A 24,414-nucleotide genomic window follows, 5' to 3' on the forward strand; every position below is an offset into this window, starting at 1 on the left:
TGTGTGTGTGTGTGGGGGAGAGAAAGAGTGTTGTGTGTGTGTGTGGGGGAGAGTGTCATGTGTGGGGGGGGGAGAGAGAGAGTGTGTGTGTGGGGGAGAGAGAGAGTGTTGTGTTTGTGTGTGGTGGGGAGAGAGAGAGAGTGTTGTGTGTGTGTGTGGGGGAGAGAGAGTGTTGTGTGTGGGGGAGAGAGAGAGAGAGAGAGTTGTGTGTGTGTGTGGGGAGAGAGAGAGAGAGAGTGTTTGTGTGTGTGTGTGGGGAGAGAGAGAGAGTGTTTGTGTGTGTGTGTGGGGGAGAGAGAGAGTGTTGTGTGTGTGTGGTGGGGAGAGAGAGAGTGTTGTGTGTGTGGTAGGGAGAGAGAGAGTGTTGTGTGTGTGTGGGGAGAGAGAGAGTGTGTTGTGTGTGTATGGGGGGGGGAGAGAGAGAGAGAGTGTTGTGTGTGTGGAGGAGAGAGAGAGTGTTGTGTGTGGGGGAGAGAGTGTTGTGTGTGTGTGTGGGGGAGAGAGAGAGTGTTGTGTGTGTGTGTGGGGGAGAGAGAGAGTGTTGTGTGTGTGTGGGGGAGAGAGAGAGAGAGAATGAGAGCGTTGTGTGTGTGTGGGGGAGAGAGAGAGTGGTGTGTGTGTGGGGAGAGAGAGAGTGTTGTGTGTGTGTGTGTGTGGAGAGAGAGAGTGGTGTGTGTGTGTGGGGAGAGAGAGAGTGTTGTGTGTGTGTGCGGGGGAGAGAGAGTGTTGCGTGTGTGTGTGTGGGGGAGAGAGAGAGTGTTTGTGTGTGTGGGGGAGAGAGAGAGTTGTGTGTGTGTGGGGGAGAGAGAGAATGTTTGTGCGGGGGAGAGAGAGAGTGTTGTGTGTGTGTGGGTGAGAGAGAGAGTGTTGTGTGTGTGGGGGAGAGAGTAAGTGTGTGTGTGGGGGAGAGAGAGAGTGTTGTGTGTGTGGGGAAGAGAGAGAGTGTGTGTGTGGGGGAGAGAGAGAGTGTTTGTGTGGGGGAGAGAGAGAGTGTTGTGTGTGTGGGGGAGAGAGAGAGATTGTTTGTGTGTGTGGGGGAGAGAGAGAGAGAGAGAGAGTTGTGGGGGAGAGAGAGTGTTTTGTGTGTGTGTGGGGGAGAGAGTGCTTTGTGTGTGTGTGTGGGGGAGAGAGAGAGTTGTGTGTGTGTGTGGGGGAGAGAGAGAGTGGTGTGTGTGGGGGAGAGAGGGAGTGGTGTGTGTGGGGGAGAGAGAGAGTATTATTTGTGTGGGGTGAGAGAGAGTGTTGTGTGTGTGTGGGGGAGAGAGAGTGTTGTGTGTGTGTGTGGGGAGAGAGAGAGTGTTGTGTGTGTGGGGGGGGGGGGGAGAGAGACAGTGTTGTGTGGGGGAGAGAGAGAGTGTTGTGTGTGTGTGTGTGGGGGAGAGAGAGAGTGTTGTGTGTGGGGGAGAGAGAGAGAGAGTGTTATGTGTGTGGGGGAGAATTACAATGTGGGTAGATTTCAGACATCTGGAATAACTAGTTCAGTGATGAATATCAAAGAGCAATCATTCTTGGTACGAGTGTCATCAATCTAAATACCTGTACTGTAGAAACGATGAAGGGTGAAATTCTGCTTCTTATAACCCAAGATGGGATCTCTGCTGAATTTGTTAATCTCTGTGGTAATGACTTGGAAAACAAATTTGGAGGATAGTGCAAGATAAAATTGCTAATTATTCGAACAGGAAATACTAACATGAACACTCACACCTTAGAACTTCCTTATTCTGTGATTGTTTTTTTTTAATGTGAAGTGGATGCATATTGCCACGTTAGTAACCCCCAATTCTGTTATTTCATGCAGGAAGGTGCAGAATTTTTGAAATCCAAGCCAGCGGGCAAGATAGACCCGAAAGGTCTTTTATATATTCAGCAAAGAGAATTTGCAGCAACAACTCCTCAGGATGGTAAGCATCATTATATTTCACATTTTCCAAGATAAAGTTACTGGAACGAGAAAAAGCCATTTGGCCATCGAGGTTGTCCCATCTTACCGCAGGTGAAGGGTCCACAGCCAGATAGGGAATGGAAGACCAGCAGGAAGAACAGTGCAAGGAAGGTAGTGCAAGGGTCCCCTGTGGTCATCCCCCTGCAAAACAGATACACTGCTTTGAGTACTGTTGAGGGGGGTGACTCATCAGGGGAGGGCAGCAGCAGCCAAGTTCATGGCACCGTGGCTGGCTCTGTTGAACAGGAGGGGAGGAAAAAGAGTGGGAAAGCGATAGTGATAGGGGATTCAATTGTAAGGGGAATAGATAGGCGTTTCTGCGGCTGCAATCGAGACTCCAGGATGGTATGTTGCCTCCCTGGTGCAAGGGTCAAGGATGTCTCTGAGCGGGTGCAGGACATTCTAAAAAAGGAGGGAGAACAGCCAGTTGTCGTGGTGCACATTGGTACCAACGACATAGGTTAAAAAAAAGGGATGAGGTCCTATGAAACGAATTTAAGGAGCTAGGAGCTAAATTAAAAAGTAGGACCTCAAAAGTAGTAATCTTGGGATTGCTACCAGTGCCACGTGCTAGTCAGAGTAGGAATCGCAGGATAGCGCAGATGAATCCATGGCTTGAGCAGTGGTGCAGCAGGGAGGGATTCAAATTCCTGGGGCATTGGAACCGGTTCTGGGGGAGGTGGGACCAGTACAAACCGGACGGTCTGCACCTGGGCAGGACCGGAACCAATGTCCTAGGGGGAGTGTTTGCTAGTGCTGTTGGGGAGGAGTTAAACTAATATGGCAGGGGGATGGGAATCAATGCAGGGAGACAGAGGGAAACAAAAAGGAGACAAAAGCAAAAGACAGAAAGGAGATGAGGAAAAGTGGAGGGCAGAGAAACCCAAGACAAAAAACAAAAAGGGCCACTGTACAGCAAAATTCTAAAGGGAAAAAGGGTGTTAAAAAAACAAGCCTGAAGGCTTTGTGTCTTCATGCAAGGAGTATCCGTAATAAGGTGGATGAATTAACTGTGCAAATAGATGTTAACAAATATGATGTGATTGGGATTACGGAGACGTGGCTCCAGGATGATCAGGGCTGGGAACTCAACATCCAGGGGTATTCAACATTCAGGAAGGATAGAATAAAAGGAAAAGGAGGTGGGGTAGCATTGCTGGTTAAAGAAGAGATTAATGCAATAGTTAGAATGGACATTAGCTTGGATGATGTGGAATCTATATGGGTAGAACTGCAGAACACCAAAGGGCAAAAAACGTTAGTGGGAGTTGTGTACAGACCTCCAAACAGTAGTAGTAATGTTGGGGAGGGCATCAAACAGGAAATTAGGGGTGCATGCAATAAGGGTGCAGCAGTTATAATGGGTGACTTTAATATGCACATAGATTGGGCTAACCAAACTGGAAGCAATACGGTGGAGGAGGATTTCCTGGAGTGCATAAGGGATGGTTTTCTAGACCAATATGTCGAGGAACCAACTAGGGGGGAAGCCATCTTAGACTGGGTGTTGTGTAATGAGAGAGGATTAATTAGCAATACCGTTGTGCGAGGCCCCTTGGGGAAGAGTGACCATAATATGGTGGAATTCTGCATTAGGATGGAGAATGAAACAGTTAATTCAGAGACCATGGTCCAGAACTTAAAGAAGGGTAACTTTGAAGGTATGAGGTGTGAATTAGCTAGGATAGATTGGCGAATGATACTGTGGATGGGCAATGGCAGACAATTAGAGACCGCATGGATGAACTACAACAATTGTACATTCCTGTCTGTCGTAAAAATAAAAAAGGGAAGGTGGATCAACCGTGGCTATCAAGGGAAATCAGGGATAGTATTAAAGCCAAGGAAGTGGCATACAAATTGGCCAGAAATAGCAGTAAACCCGGAGACTGGGAGAAATTTAGAACTCAGCAGCAGAGGACAAAGGGTTTGATTAGGGCAGGGAAAATGGAGTACGAGAAGAAGCTTGCAGGGAACATTAAGACGGATTGCAAAAGTTTCTATAGATATGTAAAGAGAAAAAGGTTAGTAAAGACAAACGTAGGTCCCCTGCAGTCAGAATCAGGGGAAGTCATAACGGGGAACAAAGAAATGGCGGACCAATTGAACAAGTACTTTGGTTCGGTATTTACTAAGGAGGACACTAACAACCTTCCGGATATAAAAGGGGTCAGAGGGTCTGGTAAGGAGGAGGAACTGAGGGAAATCCTTATTGGTCGGGAAATTGTGTTGGGGAAATTGATGGGATTGAAGGCCGATAAATCCCCAGGGCCTGATGGACTGCATCCCAGAGTACTTAAGGAGGTGGCCTTGGAAATAGCGGATGCATTGACAGTCATTTTCCAACATTCCATTGACTCTGGATCAGTTCCTATCGAGTGGAGGGTAGCCAATGTAACCCCACTTTTTAAAAAAGGAGGGAGAGAGAAAACAGGAAATTATAGACCGGTAAGCCTGACATCGGTCGTGGGTAAGATGATGGAATCAATTATTAAGGATGTCATAGCAGCGCATTTGGAAAGAGGTGACATGATGGGTCCAAGTCAACATGGATTTGTGAAAGGGAAATCATGCTTGACAAATCTTCTAGAATTTTTTGAGGATGTTTCCAGTACAGTGGACAAGGGAGAACCAGTTGATGTGGTATATTTGGATTTTCAGCAGGCTTTCGACAAGGTCCCACACAAAAGATTAATGTGCAAAGTTAAAGCACATGGGATTGGGGGTAGTGTGCTGACATGGATTGAGAACTGGTTGTCAGACAGGAAGCAAAGAGTAGGAGTAAATGGGTACTTTTCAGAATGGCAGGCGGTGACTAGTGGGGTACCGCAAGGTTCTGTGCTGGGGCCCTAGCTGTTTACAATGTACATTAATGATTTAGACGAGGGGATTAAATGTAGTATCTCCAAATTTGCGGATGACACTAAGTTAGGTGGCAGTGTGAGCTGCAAGGGAGGATGCTATGAGGCTGCAGAGCGACTTGGATAGGTTAGGTGAGTGGGCAAATGCATGGCAGATGAAGTATAATGTGGATAAATGTGAGGTTATCCACTTTGGTGGTAAAAACAGAGAGACAGACTATTATCTGAATGGTGACAGATTAGGAAAAGGGGAGGTGCAACGAGACCTGGGTGTCATGGTACATCAGTCATTGAAGGTTGGCATGCAGGTACAGCAGGCGGTTAAGAAAGCAAATGGCATGTTGGCCTTCATAGCGAGGGGATTTGAGTACAGGGGCAGGGAGGTGTTGCTACAGTTGTACAGGGCATTGGTGAGGCCACACCTGGAGTATTGTGTACAGTTTTGGTCTCCTAACCTGAGGAAGGACATTCTTGCTATTGAGGGAGTGCAGCGAAGGTTCACCAGACTGATTCCCGGGATGGCGGGACTGACATATCAAGAAAGACTGGATCAACTGGGCTTGTATTCACTGGAGTTCAGAAGAATGAGAGGGGACCTCATAGAAACGTTTAAAATTCTGATGGGTTAGATGCAGGAAGAATGTTCCCAATGTTGGGGAAGCCCAGAACCAGGGGTCACAGTCTAAGGATAAAGGGTAAGCCATTTAGGACTGAGATGAGGACGAACTTCTTCACCCAGAGAGTGGTGAACCTGTGGAATTCTCTACCACAGAAAGTTGTTGAGGCCAACTCACTAAATATATTCAAAAAAGAGTTAGATGTAGTCCTTACTACTAAGGGGATCAAGGGGTATGGTGAGAAAGCAGGAATGGGGTACTGAAGTTGCATGTTCAGCCATGAACTCATTGAATGGCGGTGCAGGCTAGAAGGGCCGAATGGCCTACTCCTGCACCTATTTTCTCTGTTTCTATGTTTCTATCTCCCAGGTTCACTTTAAGGACCTGATCTAATTGATTTAATCATTTTTTTTCTATCCCAACCAGTGTCTCTCCACGGGCTGCACAATATGGAGATAATCCAGTTGCCTTCCAAAGTCTGTAATTGAATCAGTTTAGTGCACTAGGTGGAAGTCTACCTCTGTGACCAAGCTTTTGGTCACCTGCGCTAATTTATATTTATGCGGCTCAGTGTCAAATTTTTTATCTCCTAATACTCCTGTGAAGCGCCTTGGGAGGTTTCACTATGTTAAAGGCACTATATAAATACAAGTTGTTGTTGTTGTTATACAAACATTCTTTAAAAAGTTGTTCCTTAAATTAAGTTTAGCTTGTGATTTCTTTGGCTTATAGTCATACCCATTGCTGATTTATTCCCTCTACTTCCACCTTATCAATTCCCTTCACTATTTTAAACCCCATAAGCAATATTCTCTCGATCACTTTTTGTCCTAATGAGAACAAATATAACAGTTTTAAAGAACAAAATTGCATTTATGTAGCGCTTTTCACAACTCAGGATGTCTCAAAGCACTTTACAGCCAATGAAGTACTTTTTGCAGTATAGTCACTGTTGTAATGTAGGAAACACCTTGCTGAGCACAGATTGGCCGTTACGTTTACTTGCACAGTGACTTCAAAACAGATAAGTTGTGAAGCGATTTGGGACATCCGAGGACATGATAAGGTGCCATATAAATGCAAGTGCGTTCATTCTTTTCCTAGCTTATCGATCCAAAACCTGCAATAGCCATGTTGTCTTTGAATCCATTCCTCCACGTTTGTACCATAGGGCAGTGGGAGTCAATTTCTGTAAGACCCCACTGAACCTGAGTAAATATCAATGGCAGATCTGAATTTGTAACGGTCACTCATCGTTAAATTTCTGTTATTTTTTAATGGTCGAGTCACATGGTATTGATTAATTAGAGGATGAACTGTTTTATAATTGTAATGTATTTGCTTCATGGATTCTTTGCTAAAGAATTCATAGCAACACATTGCTATTAAGAACTAGTTGGTTTATTAGCAAAAGTTTAACAGTCACACTACACGTTACCAGTTCATCCACTAGGCTCACAACTGCATACCACATCATGGATGACAGACCTAACTGACTGGGGTTTTATTGAGTCTTGTGAACATCACGTGACTGGCTAAGCCACTCACAATGCAACAACTCTACAACTATTTTAAGTGCAACAGCTCTATAACTATTTTGTGTAGGAACATTATTAAAAGTGCCCCCTGATTAAAGGAATGGTCACACTCCAGAAACTTTCAATCAAGTGCCCCCTTGTTTTTTTTGAGGGCAACAAAAACAATTCAACATAAAGGGAACCTTTGTCAAATCAAATCAAATTAACTCTAATTAAAACTCTGTTCCCGGTTGAAATGATGCACTACAATTCCTCCGGTGTCCGCCGCGAGCGTATCAGTGGACACCGCGTGCTCCATCTCCAGGGACATCCTGGCTCGGATGTAACTGCGGAAGAGGGGCAGGCAGTCGGGCTGAATGACCCCCTCGACCGCCCGCTGCCTGGACCGTTTGATGGCCACCTTGGCCATGCCCAGGAGCAGTCCTACGCGGAGGCCTTCCGACCTGCCCGCTCCTCTCCACATAGGCTGCCCAAAGATCAGGAGAGTGGGACTGAAGTGCAACCTCGCACACTCAATATAAATATGGAACATGGACTCTTCCAGACCGCAGAAATTACAGGCGGCCTGGGAGTCCGTGAAACGACTTAAAAATCGATTGCACAGGACTGCTCCATGCAACACCCTCCAGGCCAAGTCCCCAATAAATAAAGGGAGGACTCCCGTGTAGAGAACACTCCACTGGGACTCTCGCCTCCTCCGGACGGCAAGATGGTGCGCCATGGCGTGTCCGGACGGCAGATGAGGATGGCAACGTGGAGAGTGTACAAGAGCAGCCCGTACAGGAATCCCCTCCGTGCAGAACTGAAAGGCACAGAGGGGATATCCTGGAGGAGGCTTAAGTTGTGAGGCACTGGCTCCCGTGGGAGTTTTTGGGGCTTGGCACCGATGAGGAATTCCGTCCGGACGTGGGTCAGTTCGGATGGGATCGCCCCACGTACTTGAGCCTCCTCGACACACCTAAAGGAGTCAGGGCCCAGAGATGCTTTTAGCGACTTAATGGCATTGGCCGTGCGCTGGACGTCGGCCCAGGATAGGCGCCGTGCCAGCTCGTCTGGCGCCACCCAGCCCGCTCCTCTGCCATCAAGTGGGTCACTGACTAAGGTCACCTTGCCAGACACAGCCCTCTCGTCCGCCTGCCATCTAAAACCGCGGTTGTGAAGGTACGGATTCCTGAGCAGCAGCTCCCAAAGGACAGCCGCCACTCCAGACGGGGGAATACTGCGCTTAGTGGCGACTCTGTTCCAGACCCTGATGAGTTCCTGGTAAAAGACAGGCAGCGCCCGCATGGCGGTCCTAATGCCCCCCAGGCTCACAAACAGGAGCTGCATGTCATAATTGAGGCAGTATTGCTGGCGGAAGAAATACGTCGCCAGCACACACCATCTAGGAGGGCGCTCTACGTATAGGTATCTCTGCGGGGTCTGAAGACGGAAAGTCGCTAGCTGGGCGCTGACGCACACCAACGCCTGACCGCCCTCCCTAAGCGGGAGATTCAGAACCGTAGCAGAGACCCAGTGCTACCTGTTGTTCTCGAAGAAGTCGACCAGCTTCTTCTGTATCTTGGCGACAAACGCAGGGGTGGTGTCAAAGTGACCAGCTGGTACCACAGCATAGCGGCCACCAGCTGGTTTATGACTAGCGCTCGACCCCTGTAGGACAGCACTCAGAGCAGTCCTGTCCAGCGCCCTAGGCGACCGGCGACCATAGCCTTCAGCTCTTGCCAGTTCGCCAGCCAGGCTTCCTCGTCGGGGCTAAGGTCGACTCACAGATAGAGGAGATGGGTTGTGCACCAGGCAAAAGGCCTGAGCTCCTCCGGCAGGGAGTCCACCCGCCACTGACCCACCAAGAGTCCGGAACATTTCTCCCAGTTGATCCTGGCGGAGGATGCAGCCGAGTAAATCTCCTGGCACTCGCGCATCTTCTGCAGGTCAATGGATCCTCGACCATGAGGGGCACGTCATCGGCGTAAGCCGAGAGGACGACCTCCAAGCCCGGCCCTTGCAGAGCCAGTCCCATCTACCTCGTCCGCAGGAAAGGCTCCACGCATATGGCATATAACTGGCCGGACATGGGACATCCCTGGTGCACCCTCTTCCAAAGCGAAGTTGCGCCATCAAAGACCCGTTGACCTTAATCAGACACTCCGCAGCGGTGTACAAAAGTCGGATCTGGGCAACGAAATGCGTCCCGAATCCAAAAGCGCGCAGAGTTCCGAAAAGATACTCGTGATCCACCCTGTCGAACACCATCTCCTGATCAAGGGAAAGGAAGGCGACCGACAGACCCAGCCCTTTGGGAATGGTGCTACAGCTCTACAACTCTTTTTGTAGGAAACAGAAAATCAAGTGCCCCCTGATCAAAGTGGGGGACACACCAAACATTTTCAATCAAGTGCCCTTTTTGTTTTTTTTTCCTAGGGTACCGAGAGGCAAATTATACAAGTGCCCCCTGGCTAAAAGGGGGCGGGGGAGGCACTAAACCCGACAAATTAAACACATTAAACTTTAAACAATAGTATTCAAATTAAAATTTGGTTGCTGGGGGTGATGATGCACTCCAGTCCCTCCGGCGCCCACCTCTCGCGGAAGGCCGCTAGCGTACCGGTGGACACGGCGTGCTCCATCTCCAGGGACACCCTGGCCCGGATGTAGACGCGGAAGAGGGACAAGCAGTCAGGCTGAACGACCCTCTCGACCGCTCGCTGCCTGGATCGGCTGATGGCCCCCTTGGCCATGCCCAGGAGCAGACCTACGTGGAGGCCTTCCGACCTGCCCGCTCCCCTCCGCACAGGGTGCCCAAAGATCAGGAGTGTGGGACTGAAGTGCAACCAGAATTTGAGGAGCAGCCTCTTCAAATATTGAAAGAGGGGCTGCAACCTCACACACAGTAAAAACATGGAACACGGACTCTTTCAGACTGCAGAAATTGCAGGCGGCCTGGGAGCCCATGAACTGACTTAAAAATTTATTGCACGGGACTGCTCCGTGCACTACCCTCCAGGCCAAGTCCCCAACAAATAGTGGGAAGACTCCCGCTTAGAGTGCACGCCACTGGGGACCCCCGCCTCCTCCGGATGGCAAGATGGTGTGCCATGGTGTATCCGGACGGCAGGTGAGGATGCCAAGGTGGAGAGTGTGCAGGAGCAGCCCGTACAGGAAACCCCTCTGCGCAGAACGGCTCCTGAGTGAGGTTTCGGGGCTTGGCGCCGATGAGTAATTCTGTCCGGACGGGGATCAGTTTGGACGGGATCTCCCCACGTGTTTGAGCCTCCTCGACACACTTAACGGAGTGAGGGCCCAGAGCTGTTTTTAGCGACTTGGTGGCATTGGCCGCGCGCCGGATGTCGGCCCAGTTTAGGCGTTGTGCCAGCACGTCTGGCGCCATCCAGCCCGCTCCTCCGCCATTGAGCAGGTCCCCGACCCTGGTCACCTCGCCAGCCACAGCCCTCTCGTCCACCTGCCACCTAAAACCGCGGTCGTGGAGGTACGGATTCCTGAGCAGCGGCTCCTGCAGGACAGCCCAGTCCAGACGGTGGAGAGCTGCGCTTGGTGGCGACTCTGTTCCAGACCCTGGTGAGTTCCTGGTAAAAGACAGGCGGCCCCCGCATGGCGGACCTGACGCCCCCCCAGGCTCACAAACACGAGCTGCGTGTCATAATTGAGGCTGTACTGCTGGCGGAAGAAATACATCGCCAGCGCACGCCACCTAGGAGGGGGCTCGACATAGAGGTATCTCTGCAGGATCTGAAGATGGAAAGTCGCTAGCTGGGTGCTGACGCATACCAACGCCTGACCGCCCTCCCTAAGTGGGAGACTTGAAACCGCAGCAGAGACCCAGTGCTTCCTGTTGCTCCAGAAGAAGTCCACCAGCTTCTTTATCTTGGCAACAAACGCAGGGGGAGGGGTCAAAATGACCAGCTGGTACCACAGCATAGCGGCCACCAGCTGGTTTATGACTAGCGCTCGACCCCTGTAGGACAGAACTCAGAGCAGTCCTGTCCAGCGCTCTCGGCGAGCGGCGACCTTGGCCTCCAGCTCCTGCCAGTTCGCCGGCCAGGCTTCCTCGTCAACGCTAAGGTAGACTCCCAGAGTCGTGCTCCAGGCAGGGAGTCCACCCGCCACTGACCCACCAGGAGTCCGGAACATTTCTCTCAGTTGATCCTGGTGGAGGATGCGGCCGAGTAAATTTCCTGGCACTCACGCATCCTCCGCAGGTCAACGGGATCCTCGACCATGAGGAGCATGTCATCGGCGTAAGCCAAGAGGAAGACTTCCACACCGGCCCTTGCAGAGCCAGTCCTGTCAACCTCTTCGCAGGAGGCGCAGGAAAGGCTCCACGCAGATGGCATATAACTGGCCGGACATGGGGCATCCCTGGCGCACCCCTCTCCTAAAGCGAAGGGGCGCTGTCAAAGACCCATTAACCTTAATCAGACACTCTGCGGCGGCGTACAAAAGTCGGATTCGGGCGACAAAATGCTTCCCGAACCCGAAAGTGTGCAGAGTTCCGAACAGATATTCGTGATCCAGCCTGTCGAACGCCTTCTCCTGATCTAGGGAAAGGAAGGTGACTGACAGACCAGCCCTCTGGTAATGGTGCTACAGCTCTACAAACCTGTGAGCATACTCAAAGGTGCATAAATTACAATAATGACTAGAAAGTTATGCGATATTCTGCTGAGGTGAAGCTGTTTGACCTCCTGTCCCATCACAAAGTCTGATTGTTGTGATAGGAACATCCTGAGAGGTCAATTAGAGGTTGATTGATTTCTTTATCATCTTTGAAAAGATGCTACTTATTCAGTGGTAGGTCCTCCAATTCAGTGAATCTCTGGAATTTTCTAGCCCCGTCTCAGTCGTTGAGTATATTCAAGACTGATAGATTTTTGGATACTAAGGCAGCGAAGGGATATGGGGATAAAGCAGGAAAGTGGTGTTGTAGTAAAAGATCAGCCGCGATCTTATTGCGAGCTGGAGCAGGCTCGAGGGGCCGCATGGCCTACTCCTGCTCCTCTATCTTGTGTTCTTATGATAGGAGATTGGAGTAAAACTAGAGAAAGATATGGGTTCGGGGCGAGTGCAATTGGTAGCCTGTGGAAGACTTGACTTGATGGATAAGAGGAAGAGGGCAAACAGCAGAGGCAGCTGTATGGTTGATCTCAATCTTCGTGACAAACCAGTCCATAAGCTTATTGTTAGAGGTAAAGATGGAGAGGGTCGGGGAGAAGGTTTTAATGAGACAATTGGTCGTGAAAAAACGAAGACGGGGTTGCTCTCCAGGATGATTCTAGAGAAGTGGGTGGCTTTGGCAGAGGAGATAGCACTTGATATGGTCCAGCCAGATCTGGTGATGGGTGGCTAGTCCAGTTGTGTGGCAGATACGCTCAAGTCTTCGCCTCTTGGACTTAAGGGAGTGAAAATAGGGGCCATACCAGGGAGAATTGCCATGATCGGAGAGAGTAAAGGTTTTTCTAGGGATAAGGGCACCAGCAACCAATTGATGAGACTTTTGTTCCTCTGCATTCAACGTCAATGATGAATGGACTGAATTCTAACCCACCGTGTCACCAAGTTCTGAATTTTTAAATGGCAAAAAATAGACTCAGCTATTTATGAGTGCACAATAGCACTGAGTAATATGCCAAGCATTCTGCAGTGTGAAGCAGGTCAAGCCAAGAAATTTAAATTGGCTGTGGGCTGCAAGTATCCTGATTCTCTCTCAGCAGCTATGTTGCTACAGTACACAAGTCCAGTGTGTTTTATTTATTCAGTGTTGTGACCCAAAAACTGGGAGAAGAGTAATCTGGTGACACTCGTGTGCAACTCTTTGTCATTAGGATGCAACCGGTGAAGGTTACCTCAAATTCACTTTACTTTGCATTTAAAAACATGTTATATTTACATTGAGCCCTTTGAGCAGAGATGGGAATACAGAGGTGATGAAAACATATTTGTTGTAAAATGCAGAGATGTTGACTCATGTTTTCTGTATGTTTTTTTTAACCACAGGTTCTGTGTCAATACTTGGAACAGAAGATGCAACTACCTGCCATCTGGTAGTTCTGCGACACACAGGTAATGAGGGCTGTTGTACAATGGTGCAATTGAGCTATAAACTTGTATGCTTCTGATAATTAGAAGATTCATTGTGTAAAACTGTAGATAGGTGTCTCAATTAGTAACTACCCAAAATGGTCACATTCTTTTCAACCTCTGAAATTCTGCAGTTTTAAAATTGAACATTAATCAGCAGGGCAAATAATATATTTGGGGATTAAATTTGACAAATAATTAGATTTAAAAAAACAAATAATTCTTTTGTTATGGGTGTCGCTGGCAAGGCTGGCATTTATTGCCCATCCCTAATTACCCTTGAGGAAGGGGTGGCTAGCCGCCTTGAACCACTGCAGTCCGTGTGTTGAAGGTACTCCCACAATGCTGCTAGGTAGGGAGTTCCAGGATTTTGACCCAGCAATGATGAATGAATGACGATATATGTCCAAAACACCATAGTGTGTGACTTGGAGGGTAATTTGAAGGTGCTGGTGTTATCATGCACCCGCTACCCTTGTCCTAGGTGGTGGAGGTCATGGGTTTAGAAGGTGCTGCCAAAGAAGCCTTGGGTACTTGCTGCATTGCACCTTATAAATAGTACACACTGCAACACGGTACACCGGTGAAGGAAGGGTTGGATGCTTAAGCTGAGTGCAGATCAAGTGGACTGCTTTGCCCTGGATGGTGTTGAGTTTCTTGAATGTTGTTGAAGCTGCACTCATCCAGGCAAGTGAAGAGTATTCCATCACCCTCCTGACTTGAGCCTTGTAGGTGGTGGAGAGCTGCATCATAAAACACACAAACTTCGGTACAGCATTGGACTATTTGGCTAATGATAGGTAAATTGATAATTCTGTGATTTGCCTGAGATTTTTTAAAAATGAAGTCAAGCAAAGCTTGGTTTCATAAAAAAATTGGATGACTCCTTTAATCATTTTGATTTACTCTTTCATTTTCCCTCCATCTTCCAATCCCACATCCATGCTCTGTGGACAGGATCTAGATGAGAGAGAACTCTAGTGTAATAGCTACCACTGTAACTTTTAGATGGTCTTTCAAATTGTGCAGGCATAGAAAATACAGCTACTTTCATGATGAACATATATGAAATCTACTTAATTTGTGTTTTTCCCACTTTCTCCTGAAGACTCTTTGCTGTGCTACAACTGCACTAGTTGCTCTCCCCTGCTTTGCCCCATGGTCATTCTTTGTGTATGAGAGTAGACAGTGAATCTACATAGAATGTACAGCGCAGAAACAGGCCATTTGGCCCAACTGGTCCGTCCTTATGCTCCAAACAAGCCTACACACAACCCCACCCTACTTGATCTAACGCTATCGGCATTTCCTTCTATTTCTTTCTCCCTTATCTAGCTTCCCCTTAAATGCATCTAATGCTATTCATCTCAACCACTCCCTGTGGTAGCAAGATCCATATTCTAACCACTCTCTGGGTAAATACAAATCTGAACAGTTGTTCAACCATGGGTGGTATCCCAGATGACTGATGTTGTCCTTGCTCAATGTCCATACATACACTCACACCCCCACTCACACCAACTTATATATTTTTAGCGCCTTTAGTAAAAGATACCAAGGTGCTTCACAGGAGCGTTGTAAAACAAAATTTGACACCGAGTCACATCAGGAGATATTAGCGCAGATGACCAAAAGCTTGGTCAAAGAGATAAGTTTTAAAGAGCGTCTTAAAGAAGGAAAGAGAGGCTTATGGTGAGAATTCCAGAGCTTAGGGCCCAGGCAGCTGAAGGCTCGGCCAACAATGATGGAACAATTAAAATCTAGGATGGTCAACAGACCAGAATTGGAGGAGCGCAGATATCGTGACGGGTTCTGTGGCTGCGGGAGATTACAGAGATAGGTAGGGGCGAGGCCATGAAGGGATTTGAAAGCAAGGATTTTAAAATCGAGGCGTTGCTTAACCGGGGGACAATGTAGGTCAGCGAGCACAGGGGTGATGGATGAACAGGACTTAGGCACAGGCAGCAAAGTTTTGGATGACCTCAAGTTGACAGAGAGTAGAACTTGGGAGACAGGCCAGGAGTGCATTGGAATAGTCAAGTCTAGAGGTAACAAAGGTATAGATGAGGATTTCAACAGCAGATGAGCTGAGGCAGGGGGTGGAGTCGGGCGATGTTACGGAGGTGGAAATAGGCCGTTTTAGTGATGGCGTGGATATGTGGTCAGCAGCTTGTCTCAGGGTCAGATATGACACCAGGATTGCGAACAGTCTGCTTCAGCCTCAGACAGTTGTCAGGGAGAGGATGGAGTTGGTGGCAGGGACAATGGCTTCGGTCTGCCCAATATTTAGTTGGAGGAAATTTCTGCTCATCCATTAAGACAAGCAGTCAGACAATTTAGAAACAGTGGAGGCGGTCAAGAGAGGTGGTGGTGGGTGTCGTCAGCATACATGTGGAAACTGATGCTGTGTTTTTGGATGATACCGCCGCGTGGGAAGCATGTAGATGAGGAATAGGAGTGAGCTAAGGATAGATCCTTGGGGAACACCAGAGGTAACGGTGCAAGAGTGGGAAGGGAAGTCATTGCAGGTGATTCTCTGGCTACAAAACACACACTCACTCCCTCCCTGCAGGATAACTCTCGGGAATGGGAATCCTGCCTGACTTTTTTCCCCTCCCTCCCAGTCATCTGTTTTGTTCAGTTCAGAATTCTACTTGAGGTATATGTTATGTCTCTGGGTAATTTTATTACATTACAGTTAAATCTGTAAATGCTGTTCTTTACTAATACACATTATCTGGATTAATTTTTAGGGAGTGGGGCTACAAGTTTGGGACACTGTGATGGGTCAGCTACAGAAATGGCAGTGTCCATGATGTTAAATGCTGTGAAGTCCTTGTCAGTCGGATGTGATCTTGGAAGGTAAGGTAAGGTCTCAATGAAAAACTAATGTAAGGGCAAATCTCCAGTAACTTGGAGTAACCACTCTGGTAGCTGGATTTTCTTTCTTTCGTTTCTGGGATGCAGGTGTCGCTGACCAGACCAGCATTTATTGCCCATCCCTAAATGCCCTTGAGAAGGTGGTGATGAGCCGCCTTCTTGAACCACTGCAGTCCGTGTGGTGAAGGTACTCCTACAGTGCTGTTAGGTAGAGTGTTCTAGGATTTTGACCCAGAGACGATGAAGGAACGGCAATATATTTCCAAGTCAGGATGGTGTGTGACTTGGAGGGGAATTTGAAGGTGATGGTGATGAAATACCGCTGGCGTGAAAGACGGGAAAAAGCGCTTTCGCCCGATATTTGGCTCAGCTGTGACCTGTAGTTAGGACCAAAAAAATGCCAGGGAAAAACCTGCTTTGCAGCCCTTGGAACGACGGTATTTATGAAGACCTGCAAAAAAGGTAAGTTAAAGTTTTTATTTTTAAATTCTTTTTCAGCGATTTGCTTGAAAAGGGTCTTGTGAATGTTTTGTGATGTTTTTTTTAAATGTTTTCAATTTTTTTTTGTTGTGTTTTCTGCCCTCCCTTGGCCCAACTCACAGCAGTATCGGCCTCGGAGAAAAGTTGCAGAAAATTCGCGGTTTGTGCCACGAATTCTCGTGCAATACCGATTTTTCCCACTGAGCGCATTTTCCCCCATTTTTTCCCCGTCTGTTAGGCCTCGGAATCATAGCGGATTCATAGCAGTATTTTTGGTGGGAAAAAAACCCGACATGACCCAAAACCGAATTTCTAGCCCTAAGGCTGAACATCACCTGGACTGGCAGTTAGCCATATGTTTCACCCACATTGTTACTATTCTATTTAATTATAATACCACTATATCAGAGAAAATACATTCCCAAAATTCTGTTCGCCCCTTGTGGTTTTCCTTGGGGAACATGGTGTGATTTAAAGAACATTAGTGTTCTATTAGCCCATAGGATTTTCCAACCTAGATAAACATTTTCTTCCAAAAACATCAGTTAAATTGGTGTAATCTTGTATTTTAGATATGAAGTTCACCTTGTAGGAGGATTCATTGATGAAAGGTCGCTGTCACACGAGCTCACTCTTGAACTTCTTGGTAGGTTCAAATCTAATATTTGACATTTGGGAATTTCACACAATTTATTATACCAGTGTAGCTCTTGTGGTAATGTCAGTGGTGAAAAACACAAATGAAAAATTAAGATATGATAATTGAAATTATTGTAAAAATAATTTTTTTTGTATCTTTTCCTTCCTTTGTAGTTATATTTCTGTTGTACAATATGACCGCTATCTCTGAGAAAATACATTTCCCAAGTTTCTTTTTTCCCCTTGTATCTTTCCTCAGGGAATATGGTATGATTTAAAGTGCCTCCTGATCTCTGTCACCTCCTCTAGCCCTACAGCCCTCTACGAATTCGGCATTCCTTCAATTCTAGTCCCTTGTGAATCCCTGTTTCCTTCATCATCATAGGCCGTCCCTCGAAATCGAGGAAGACTTGCTTCCACTCAAAAAGTGAGTTCTCAGGTGACTGAACAGTCCAATACGGGAATTACAATCTCTGTCACAGGTAGGACAGACAGTGGTTGGAGGAAAGGGTGGGTGGGGAGTCTGGTTTGTCGCACGCACCTTCCGCTGCCTCCGCTTGTTTTCTGCATGCTCTCGGCGACGAGACTCGAGGTGCTCAGCTCCCTCCCGGATGCTCTTCCTCCACTTAGAACGGTCTTTGGCCAGGGACTCCCAGGTGCCGGTGGGATGTCGCACTTAATCAAGGAGGCTTTGAGGGTGTCCTTGAAATGTTTCCTCTGCCCACCTGAGGCTCGCTTGCCGTGTAGGAGTTCTGAGTAGAGCGCTTGCTTTGGGAGTCTCGTGTCGGGCATGCGAACAATGTGGCCTGCCCAATGGAGCTGGTCAAGTGTGGTCAGTGCTTCGATGCTGGGGATGTTGGCCTGATCGAGAACACTGACAGCGTGTCTGTCCTCCCAGGGGATTTGCAGGATCTTGTGGAGACATCATTGGTGGTATTTCTCCAGCGATTTGAGGTGTCTACTGTATATGGTCCACGTCTCTGAGCCATACAGGAGAGTTGGTATCACTACAGCCCTGTCGATCATAAGCTTGCTGCCAGATTTGAGGTCCTGATCTTCGAACACTCTCTTCCTCAGGCGGCCAAAGGCTGCACTGGCGCACTGGAGGCGGTGTTGAACCTTGTTGTCGATGTCTGCCCTTGCTGATAATAGGCTCCCGAGGTATGGAAAGTGATCCACGTTGTCCAGGGCCGCGTTGTGGATCTTGATGACTGGGGGTGCAGTGCTGTGTGGCGGGGTCAGGTTGGTGGAGGACCTTTGTCTTACGGATGTTTAGTGTAAGGCCCATGCTTTCGTATGCCTCAGTGAAGGTGTTGACTATAACTTGGAGTTCAGCCTCTGAATGTGCGCAGACACAAGCGTCGTCCGCGTACAATAGTTTGACGATAGAGGATGGGACGGTCTTGGATCTGGCCTGGAGGCGACGAAGGTTGAACAGGTTCCCACTGGTTCTATAGTTTAGTTCCACTCCAGCGGGGAGCTTGAGTATGAGATGGAGCATTGCAACGAGGAAGATCGAGAAGAGAGTTGGCACGATGACGCAGCCCTGCTTGACCCCGGTCCGGACGTTAATTGGGTCTGTGGTGGATCTGTTGGTCAGGATCACGGTTTGCATGTTGTCGTGGAGCAGGCGGAGGATGGCGCCAAACTTTTGGGGGCAAGAGAAGCGTAGGAGGACACTCCATCGTCCCTCGCGGTTAACAGTGTCAAAGGCCTTTGTAAGGTCAAAGAAGGCCATGTACAAAGGTTGGTGCTGTTCCCTGTATTTCTCTTGCAGTTGTTGCGCTGTTAAGATCATGTCCATTGTACCCCGTAGTGGACGGAATCGCACTGTGCCTCCAGGAGGAGCTTCTCAGCCACAGGGAGAAGATGATTGAGGAGGATTCTAGCGATGACTTTCCCAGTGGCTGACAACCTGGAGATTCCTCTGTAGTTGCCGCAGTCGGACTTGTCCCCTTTTTTAAAGATGGTTACAATTACTGCATCTGTGAGATCTCCCGGCATGCTCTCCTCCCTCCAGATGAGAAAGATGAGGTCATGCATTCGTGCCAATAGTGCCTCTCCGCCATACTTTAGTGCCTCAGCGGGGATTCCATCCGCTTCCGAGCTGACGGATGGCCTTTTCTACCTCATGCAGGACTGGGGTTTTGCTGAGATGGTGGCGGGTAGCATGCTGTGGGATGGAGTCGAGGCACTCATGTCAAAGGCAGAGTCTCGATTAAGGAGATCCTCGAACTGCTCCTTCCAGCTGGTCCTCCATTGGCAGCTGTGCATTCAGCTGCTGAGGGCCTTAGCTCTGGAATTCCCTCCCTAAAGCTCTCTGCCTCTACCTCCCTCTTGTCCTTTAAGATACTCCTTAAAGCCTACCTCTTTGACCATGCTTTTGTCATAAATGTATCCTTATGTGGTTCGGTGTCAAATTCTGTCTGATAACGCTCCTGTGAAGTGCCATGAGACCTTTTACTATCTTAAAGGCGCTATATAAATGCACGTTGTTATTTAATAGTTGGGTTTATTTGGGCTTTTTTTCTTGGATAACGTTCTGCAGTAGACAGCAGCAGCAGCCAACATTCTTGCAGTAGTTGGCACAGAATGCGACATTCTCAGTGCACCTTCCCCGCCAACTATCTAGTTAAACATTATGACCCAGGATTCATAACATAGAACCTTTAGCACATGTACTGGATGCTGTGACCTTGCATGTGCCACCATCTCCGTTCTCCTGTGTTACAAAAGGCAAACTAAAAGATATACTAGTGAGATGAAGCATGCTTGTAAACGAACAAACTAGTTTATTTTATATGAAATAAATGTGTAAACGGAATAGTTTTGACAGTGAAATTCATAAATCTCCTACCACTCCTTGTTCTTGTAAAATAATAAAAGACTTGCCTGCCATTCTTGGTAAAAAAAATCACTTTAAAGTTTGCGGACTTAAGCTACTTAAGCATTTAAATTACAAGCAGTATGGGTTCACCCTGCCATGTTTGAGTCTCTGTCCCTGACTTATGAGAGGAAGCGATTTACCACTTTCCTTAGTCTGTCGACAGAACATTTTCTGATTTGATTAACTCACAATATGTATTCCATCAACATCGACTGAAATAAAGGAGATCATCTGTGTTGATGACCAAAGATGTTTTCCTGGCGATGTGACCATTTTAAATATTTGACTGCAGTACATTCCATAGAAGCGACAGCAAAATACAGAAGTGAACAGTCTGATGGCTGATTGTCTCTTTTCAGGAAGCTCATTAATGTTTCCAATCTCCGAGACTGCCAGTGTTTCCTAATTAGTTTTCTAAAGGACGTGCTTATTTGTACTGCCAAAATGGCCACCATGCCCCACCCTTTGTCTATGATTGGTTTCCTTGGAGGATAAGCCACAAACTGAAGTTTCACAGGAATGTGTAACTGGAACTGCCCATCCCAAGGTCCTACTCACTTTGCAAATTGTAACTCGATCCACTTTGACTTGAAGCGACAGACAGAGCTCCCCAGAAGTCAGCAAGGGCTAACTGAAGTGCCTTACCAAAGTCCAAGTGCATGCCTCCACCAGCCGAAGTGCCTTACCCCAGCGCAAGTGCATCCCCCCCCCACCCCACCATAGATGAGGCAGGCATTGTGTACGGATTGTTAACAGGTTTATTGGGTATGAAGTGAATAGTGACAGTGTCGTGACTTCTGGATATCATCCACCCCAACGATGTCCCTTGTAGAACGTAACCTGTCTCCCCCCCCCCCGCCCCCACCCCCCAGCCCCCACCCGTGTGTCTCCCCACCCCCCACCCGTGTGTCTCCCACCCCCCCCATCATCCGTGTCCCTCTCTCTCTCTCCAACCCCCCCCTGCCCCAGTTTCTCTCACTCCCCCCCACCCCCCCCAGCTTCGCTCACTCACCCCCACCCCCCCCCCAGCTTCTCTCACTCAACCCCACCCCCCCCAGCTTCTCTCACTCCCCCCCCCGCCCCCCGCCCCAGCTTCTCTCACTCCCTCCCCCTCCCCAGCTTCTCTCACTCACCCCACTCCCCCCCCCCCAGCTTCTCTCACTCCCCCCCCGCCCCAGCTTCTCTCACTTCCCCCCCCCGCCCGCCCCAGCTTCTCTCACTCCCCCCCGCCCCAGCTTCTCTCACTTCCCCCCCCCGCCCGCCCCAGCTTCTCTCACTCCCCCCCGCCCCAGCTTCTCTCACTTCCCCCCCCCGCCCGCCCCAGCTTCTCTCACTCCCCCCCCCCCCCCCCCCCGCCCCAGCTTCTCTCACTTCCCCCCCCCCCCACCCGCGCCCCAGCTTCTCTCACTCACCCCCACCCCCCCCCACTTCTCTCACTCACCCCCACCCCCTCCAGCTTCTCTCACCCCCCCCCCCGCCCCAGCTCCTCTCACTCCCCCCCCCCAGCTCCTCTCACTCCCCCCCCCCGCCCCAGCTTCTCTCACTCCCCCCCCCCCAGCTTCTCTCACTCCCCCCCACCACCCCAGCTTCTCTCACTCCCCCCCCCCCCCCCCAGCTTCTCTCACTCCCCCCCCCCCCAGCTTCTCTCATTCACCCCCACGCCCCAGCTTCTCTCACTCCCCCCCCCCGCCCCAGCTCACTCACCCCCACGCCCTGCCCCAGCTTCTCACTCCCCCCCCCCCACCACCCCAGCTTCTCTCACTCCCCCCCCCCCCAGCTTCTCTCACTCCCCCCCCCCCCCCCCAGCTTCTCTCATTCACCCCCACGCCCCAGCTTCTCTCACTCCCCCCCCCGCCCCAGCTCACTCACCCCCACGCCCTGCCCCAGCTTCTCTCACTCCCCCCCCCCCGCCCCGCCCCAGCTTCCCTCACTCCCCCCCCGCCCCCCCCGCCCCAGCTTCTCTCACTCCCCCCCCGCCCCGCCCCAGCTTCTCACTCCCCCCCCCCCCCCCCGCCCCGCCCCAGCTTCTCACTCCCCCCCCCCCCCCGCCCCGCCCCAGCTTCCCTCACTCCCCCCCCGCCCCCCCCGCCCCAGCTTCTCACTCCCCCCCCCCCCCCCCGCCCCGCCCCAGCTTCTCACTCCCCCCCCCCCCGCCCCGCCCCAGCTTCCCTCACTCCACCCCCCCCCCCCCGCCCCAGCTTCTCTCACTCCCCCCCCCCCTGCCCCGCCCCAGCTTCTCTCACTCCCCACCCCCCCCCCCCCGCCCCAGCTTCTCTCACTCCCCCCCCCCCCCCCCCGCCCCAGCTTCTCTCACTCCCCCCCCCCGCCCCAGCTCACTCACCCCCACGCCCCGCCCCAGCTTCTCTCACCCTCGCCCCGCCCCAGCTTCTCTCACTCCCCCCCCCCGCCCCAGCTTCTCTCACTCCCCCCCCCCGCCCCAGCTTCTCTCACTCCCCCCCCCCCCCCGCCTTCTCTCACTCCCCCGCCCCGCCCCAGCTTCTCTCACTCCCCCGCCCCGCCCCAGCTTCTCTCACCCTCGCCCCGCCCCAGCTTCTCTCACTCCCCCCCCCCGCCCCAGCTTCTCTCACTCCCCCGCCCCGCCCCAGCTTCTCTCACTCCCCCGCCCCGCCCCAGCTTCTCTCACTCCCCCGCCCCGCCCAGCTTCTCTCACTCCCCCCCCCCCCCCAGCTTCTCTCACTTCCCCCCCCCCCCCCCGCCCCAGCTTCTCTCACTCCCCTCCCCCCCCCCCCCCGCCCCAGCTTCTCTCACTTCCCCCCCCCCCCCCCCGCCCCAGCTTCTCTCACTCCCCTCCCCCCCCCCCCCCGCCCCAGCTTCTCTCACTTCCCCCCCCCCCCCCGCCCCAGCTTCTCTCACTCCCCTCCCCCCCCCCCGCCCCAGCTTCTCTCACTTCCCCCCCCCCCCCCCGCCCCAGCTTCTCTCACTCCCCTCCCCCCCCCCCGCCCCAGCTTCTCTCACTCCCCTCCCCCCCCCCCCCGCCCCAGCTTCTCTCACTCCCCCCCCCGCCCCAGCTTCTCTCTCTCACCCCCCGCCCCGCTCCAGCTTCTCTCACTCCCCCCCCCCCCCCGCCCCGCCCCAGCTTCTCTCACTTCCCCCCCCCCCCCCCGCCCCAGCTTCTCTCTCTCACCCCCCCCCCGCCCCGCTCCAGCTTCTCTCACTACCCCCCCCGCCCCAGCTTCTCTCACTCCCCCCCCCCCTGCCCCGCCCCAGCTTCTCTCACTCCCCCCCCCCCCCAGCTTCTCTCACTCCCCCCCCCCCCCAGCTTCTCTCACTCCCCCCCCCCGCCCCAGCTCACTCACCCCCACGCCCTGCCCCAGCTTCTCACTCCCCCCCCCCACCACCCCAGCTTCTCTCACTCCCCCCCCCCCCAGCTTCTCTCACTCCCCCCCCCCCCAGCTTCTCTCACTCCCCCCCCCCCCGCCCCGCCCCAGCTTCTCTCACTCCCCCCCCCCGCCCCGCCACAGCTTCTCTCACTCCCCCCCCCCCCCCCCCAGCTTCTCTCCACTCCCCCCCACCACCCCAGCTTCTCTCACTTCCCCCCCCCCCCCCGCCCCAGCTTCTCTCACTCCCCCCCCCCCCGCCCCAGCTTCTCTCACTCCCCTCCCCCCCCCCCCGCCCCAGCTTCTCTCACTTCCCCCCCCCCCCGCCCCAGCTTCTCTCACTTCCCCCCCCCCCCCGCCCCAGCTTCTCTCACTCCCCTCCCCCCCCCCCCCCCGCCCCAGCTTCTCTCACTTCCCCCCCCCCCCCCGCCCCAGCTTCTCTCTCTCACCCCCCGCCCCGCCCCAGCTTCTCTCACTCCCCCCCCCCGCCTCACTCCCCCCCCCGCCCCAGCTTCTCTCACCCCCCCCGCCCCAGCTTCTCTCACTCCCCCCCCCCGCCCCAGCTTCTCTCACTCCCCCCCCCCCCCCCCGCCCCAGCTTCTCTCACTCCCCCCCCCCGCCCCAGCTTCTCTCACTCCCCCCCCCCCCCCCGCCCCAGCTTCTCTCACTCCCCCCCCCCCGCCTCACTCCCCCCCCCCCGCCCCAGCTTCTCTCACTCTTCCCCCCCCCCCCCGCCCCAGCTTCTCTCACTCACCCCCACCCCCCCCTCCCCCCCAGCTTCTCTCACTCCCCCCCCCGCCCCAGCTTCTCTCACTCCCCCGCCCTGCCTTCTCTCACTCCCCCGCCCCGCCTTCTCTCACTCCCCCCGCCCCGCCCCAGCTTCTCACTCCCCCCCGCCCCGCCCCAGCTTCTCACTCCCCCCCCGCCCCAGCTTCTCACTCCCCCCCCGCCCCAGCTTCTCACTCCCCCCCGCCCCAGCTTCTCACTCCCCCCCGCCCCAGCTTCTCACTCCCCCCCCGCCCCAGCTTCTCACTCCCCCCCCGCCCCAGCTTCTCACTCCCCCCCCGCCCCAGCTTCTCACTCCCCCCCGCCCCGCCCCAGCTTCTCACTCCCCCCCCGCCCCAGCTTCTCACTCC

General features: G+C 52.0%; 1 protein-coding gene across 1 annotated transcript; it reads left to right on the top strand.

Annotated features, from left to right (window-relative positions):
* Window positions 1-1,795: 1,795 nt before the first annotated feature.
* On the top strand, window positions 1,796-17,083 carry LOC139247631 (protein N-terminal asparagine amidohydrolase-like). Its single transcript, XM_070871693.1, has 4 exons — window positions 1,796-1,904; window positions 12,971-13,036; window positions 15,808-15,916; window positions 16,987-17,083. Exons 1-4 carry the CDS (start codon window positions 1,796-1,798, stop codon window positions 17,081-17,083), a joined length of 381 nt encoding a protein of 126 aa, XP_070727794.1.
* The last annotated feature ends 7,331 nt before the right edge of the window (window positions 17,084-24,414 follow it).

This window comes from Pristiophorus japonicus, unplaced genomic scaffold (genome assembly GCF_044704955.1).
Source record: "Pristiophorus japonicus isolate sPriJap1 unplaced genomic scaffold, sPriJap1.hap1 HAP1_SCAFFOLD_2763, whole genome shotgun sequence".
In the NCBI taxonomy this organism is placed as follows: domain Eukaryota; kingdom Metazoa; phylum Chordata; class Chondrichthyes; family Pristiophoridae; genus Pristiophorus; species Pristiophorus japonicus.

Excerpts from the sequence above, each read along its gene's own strand:
- LOC139247631 (XM_070871693.1), top strand. The coding sequence starts at position 1,796 with ATGCAGGAAGGTGCAGAATTTTTGAAATCCAAGCCAGCGGGCAAGATA. Across the intron at positions 1,905-12,970 it reads AGCAACAACTCCTCAGGATG|GTTCTGTGTCAATACTTGGA; the intron begins GTAAGCATCATT and ends TTTTAACCACAG. Across the intron at positions 15,917-16,986 it reads GTCGGATGTGATCTTGGAAG|ATATGAAGTTCACCTTGTAG; the intron begins GTAAGGTAAGGT and ends CTTGTATTTTAG.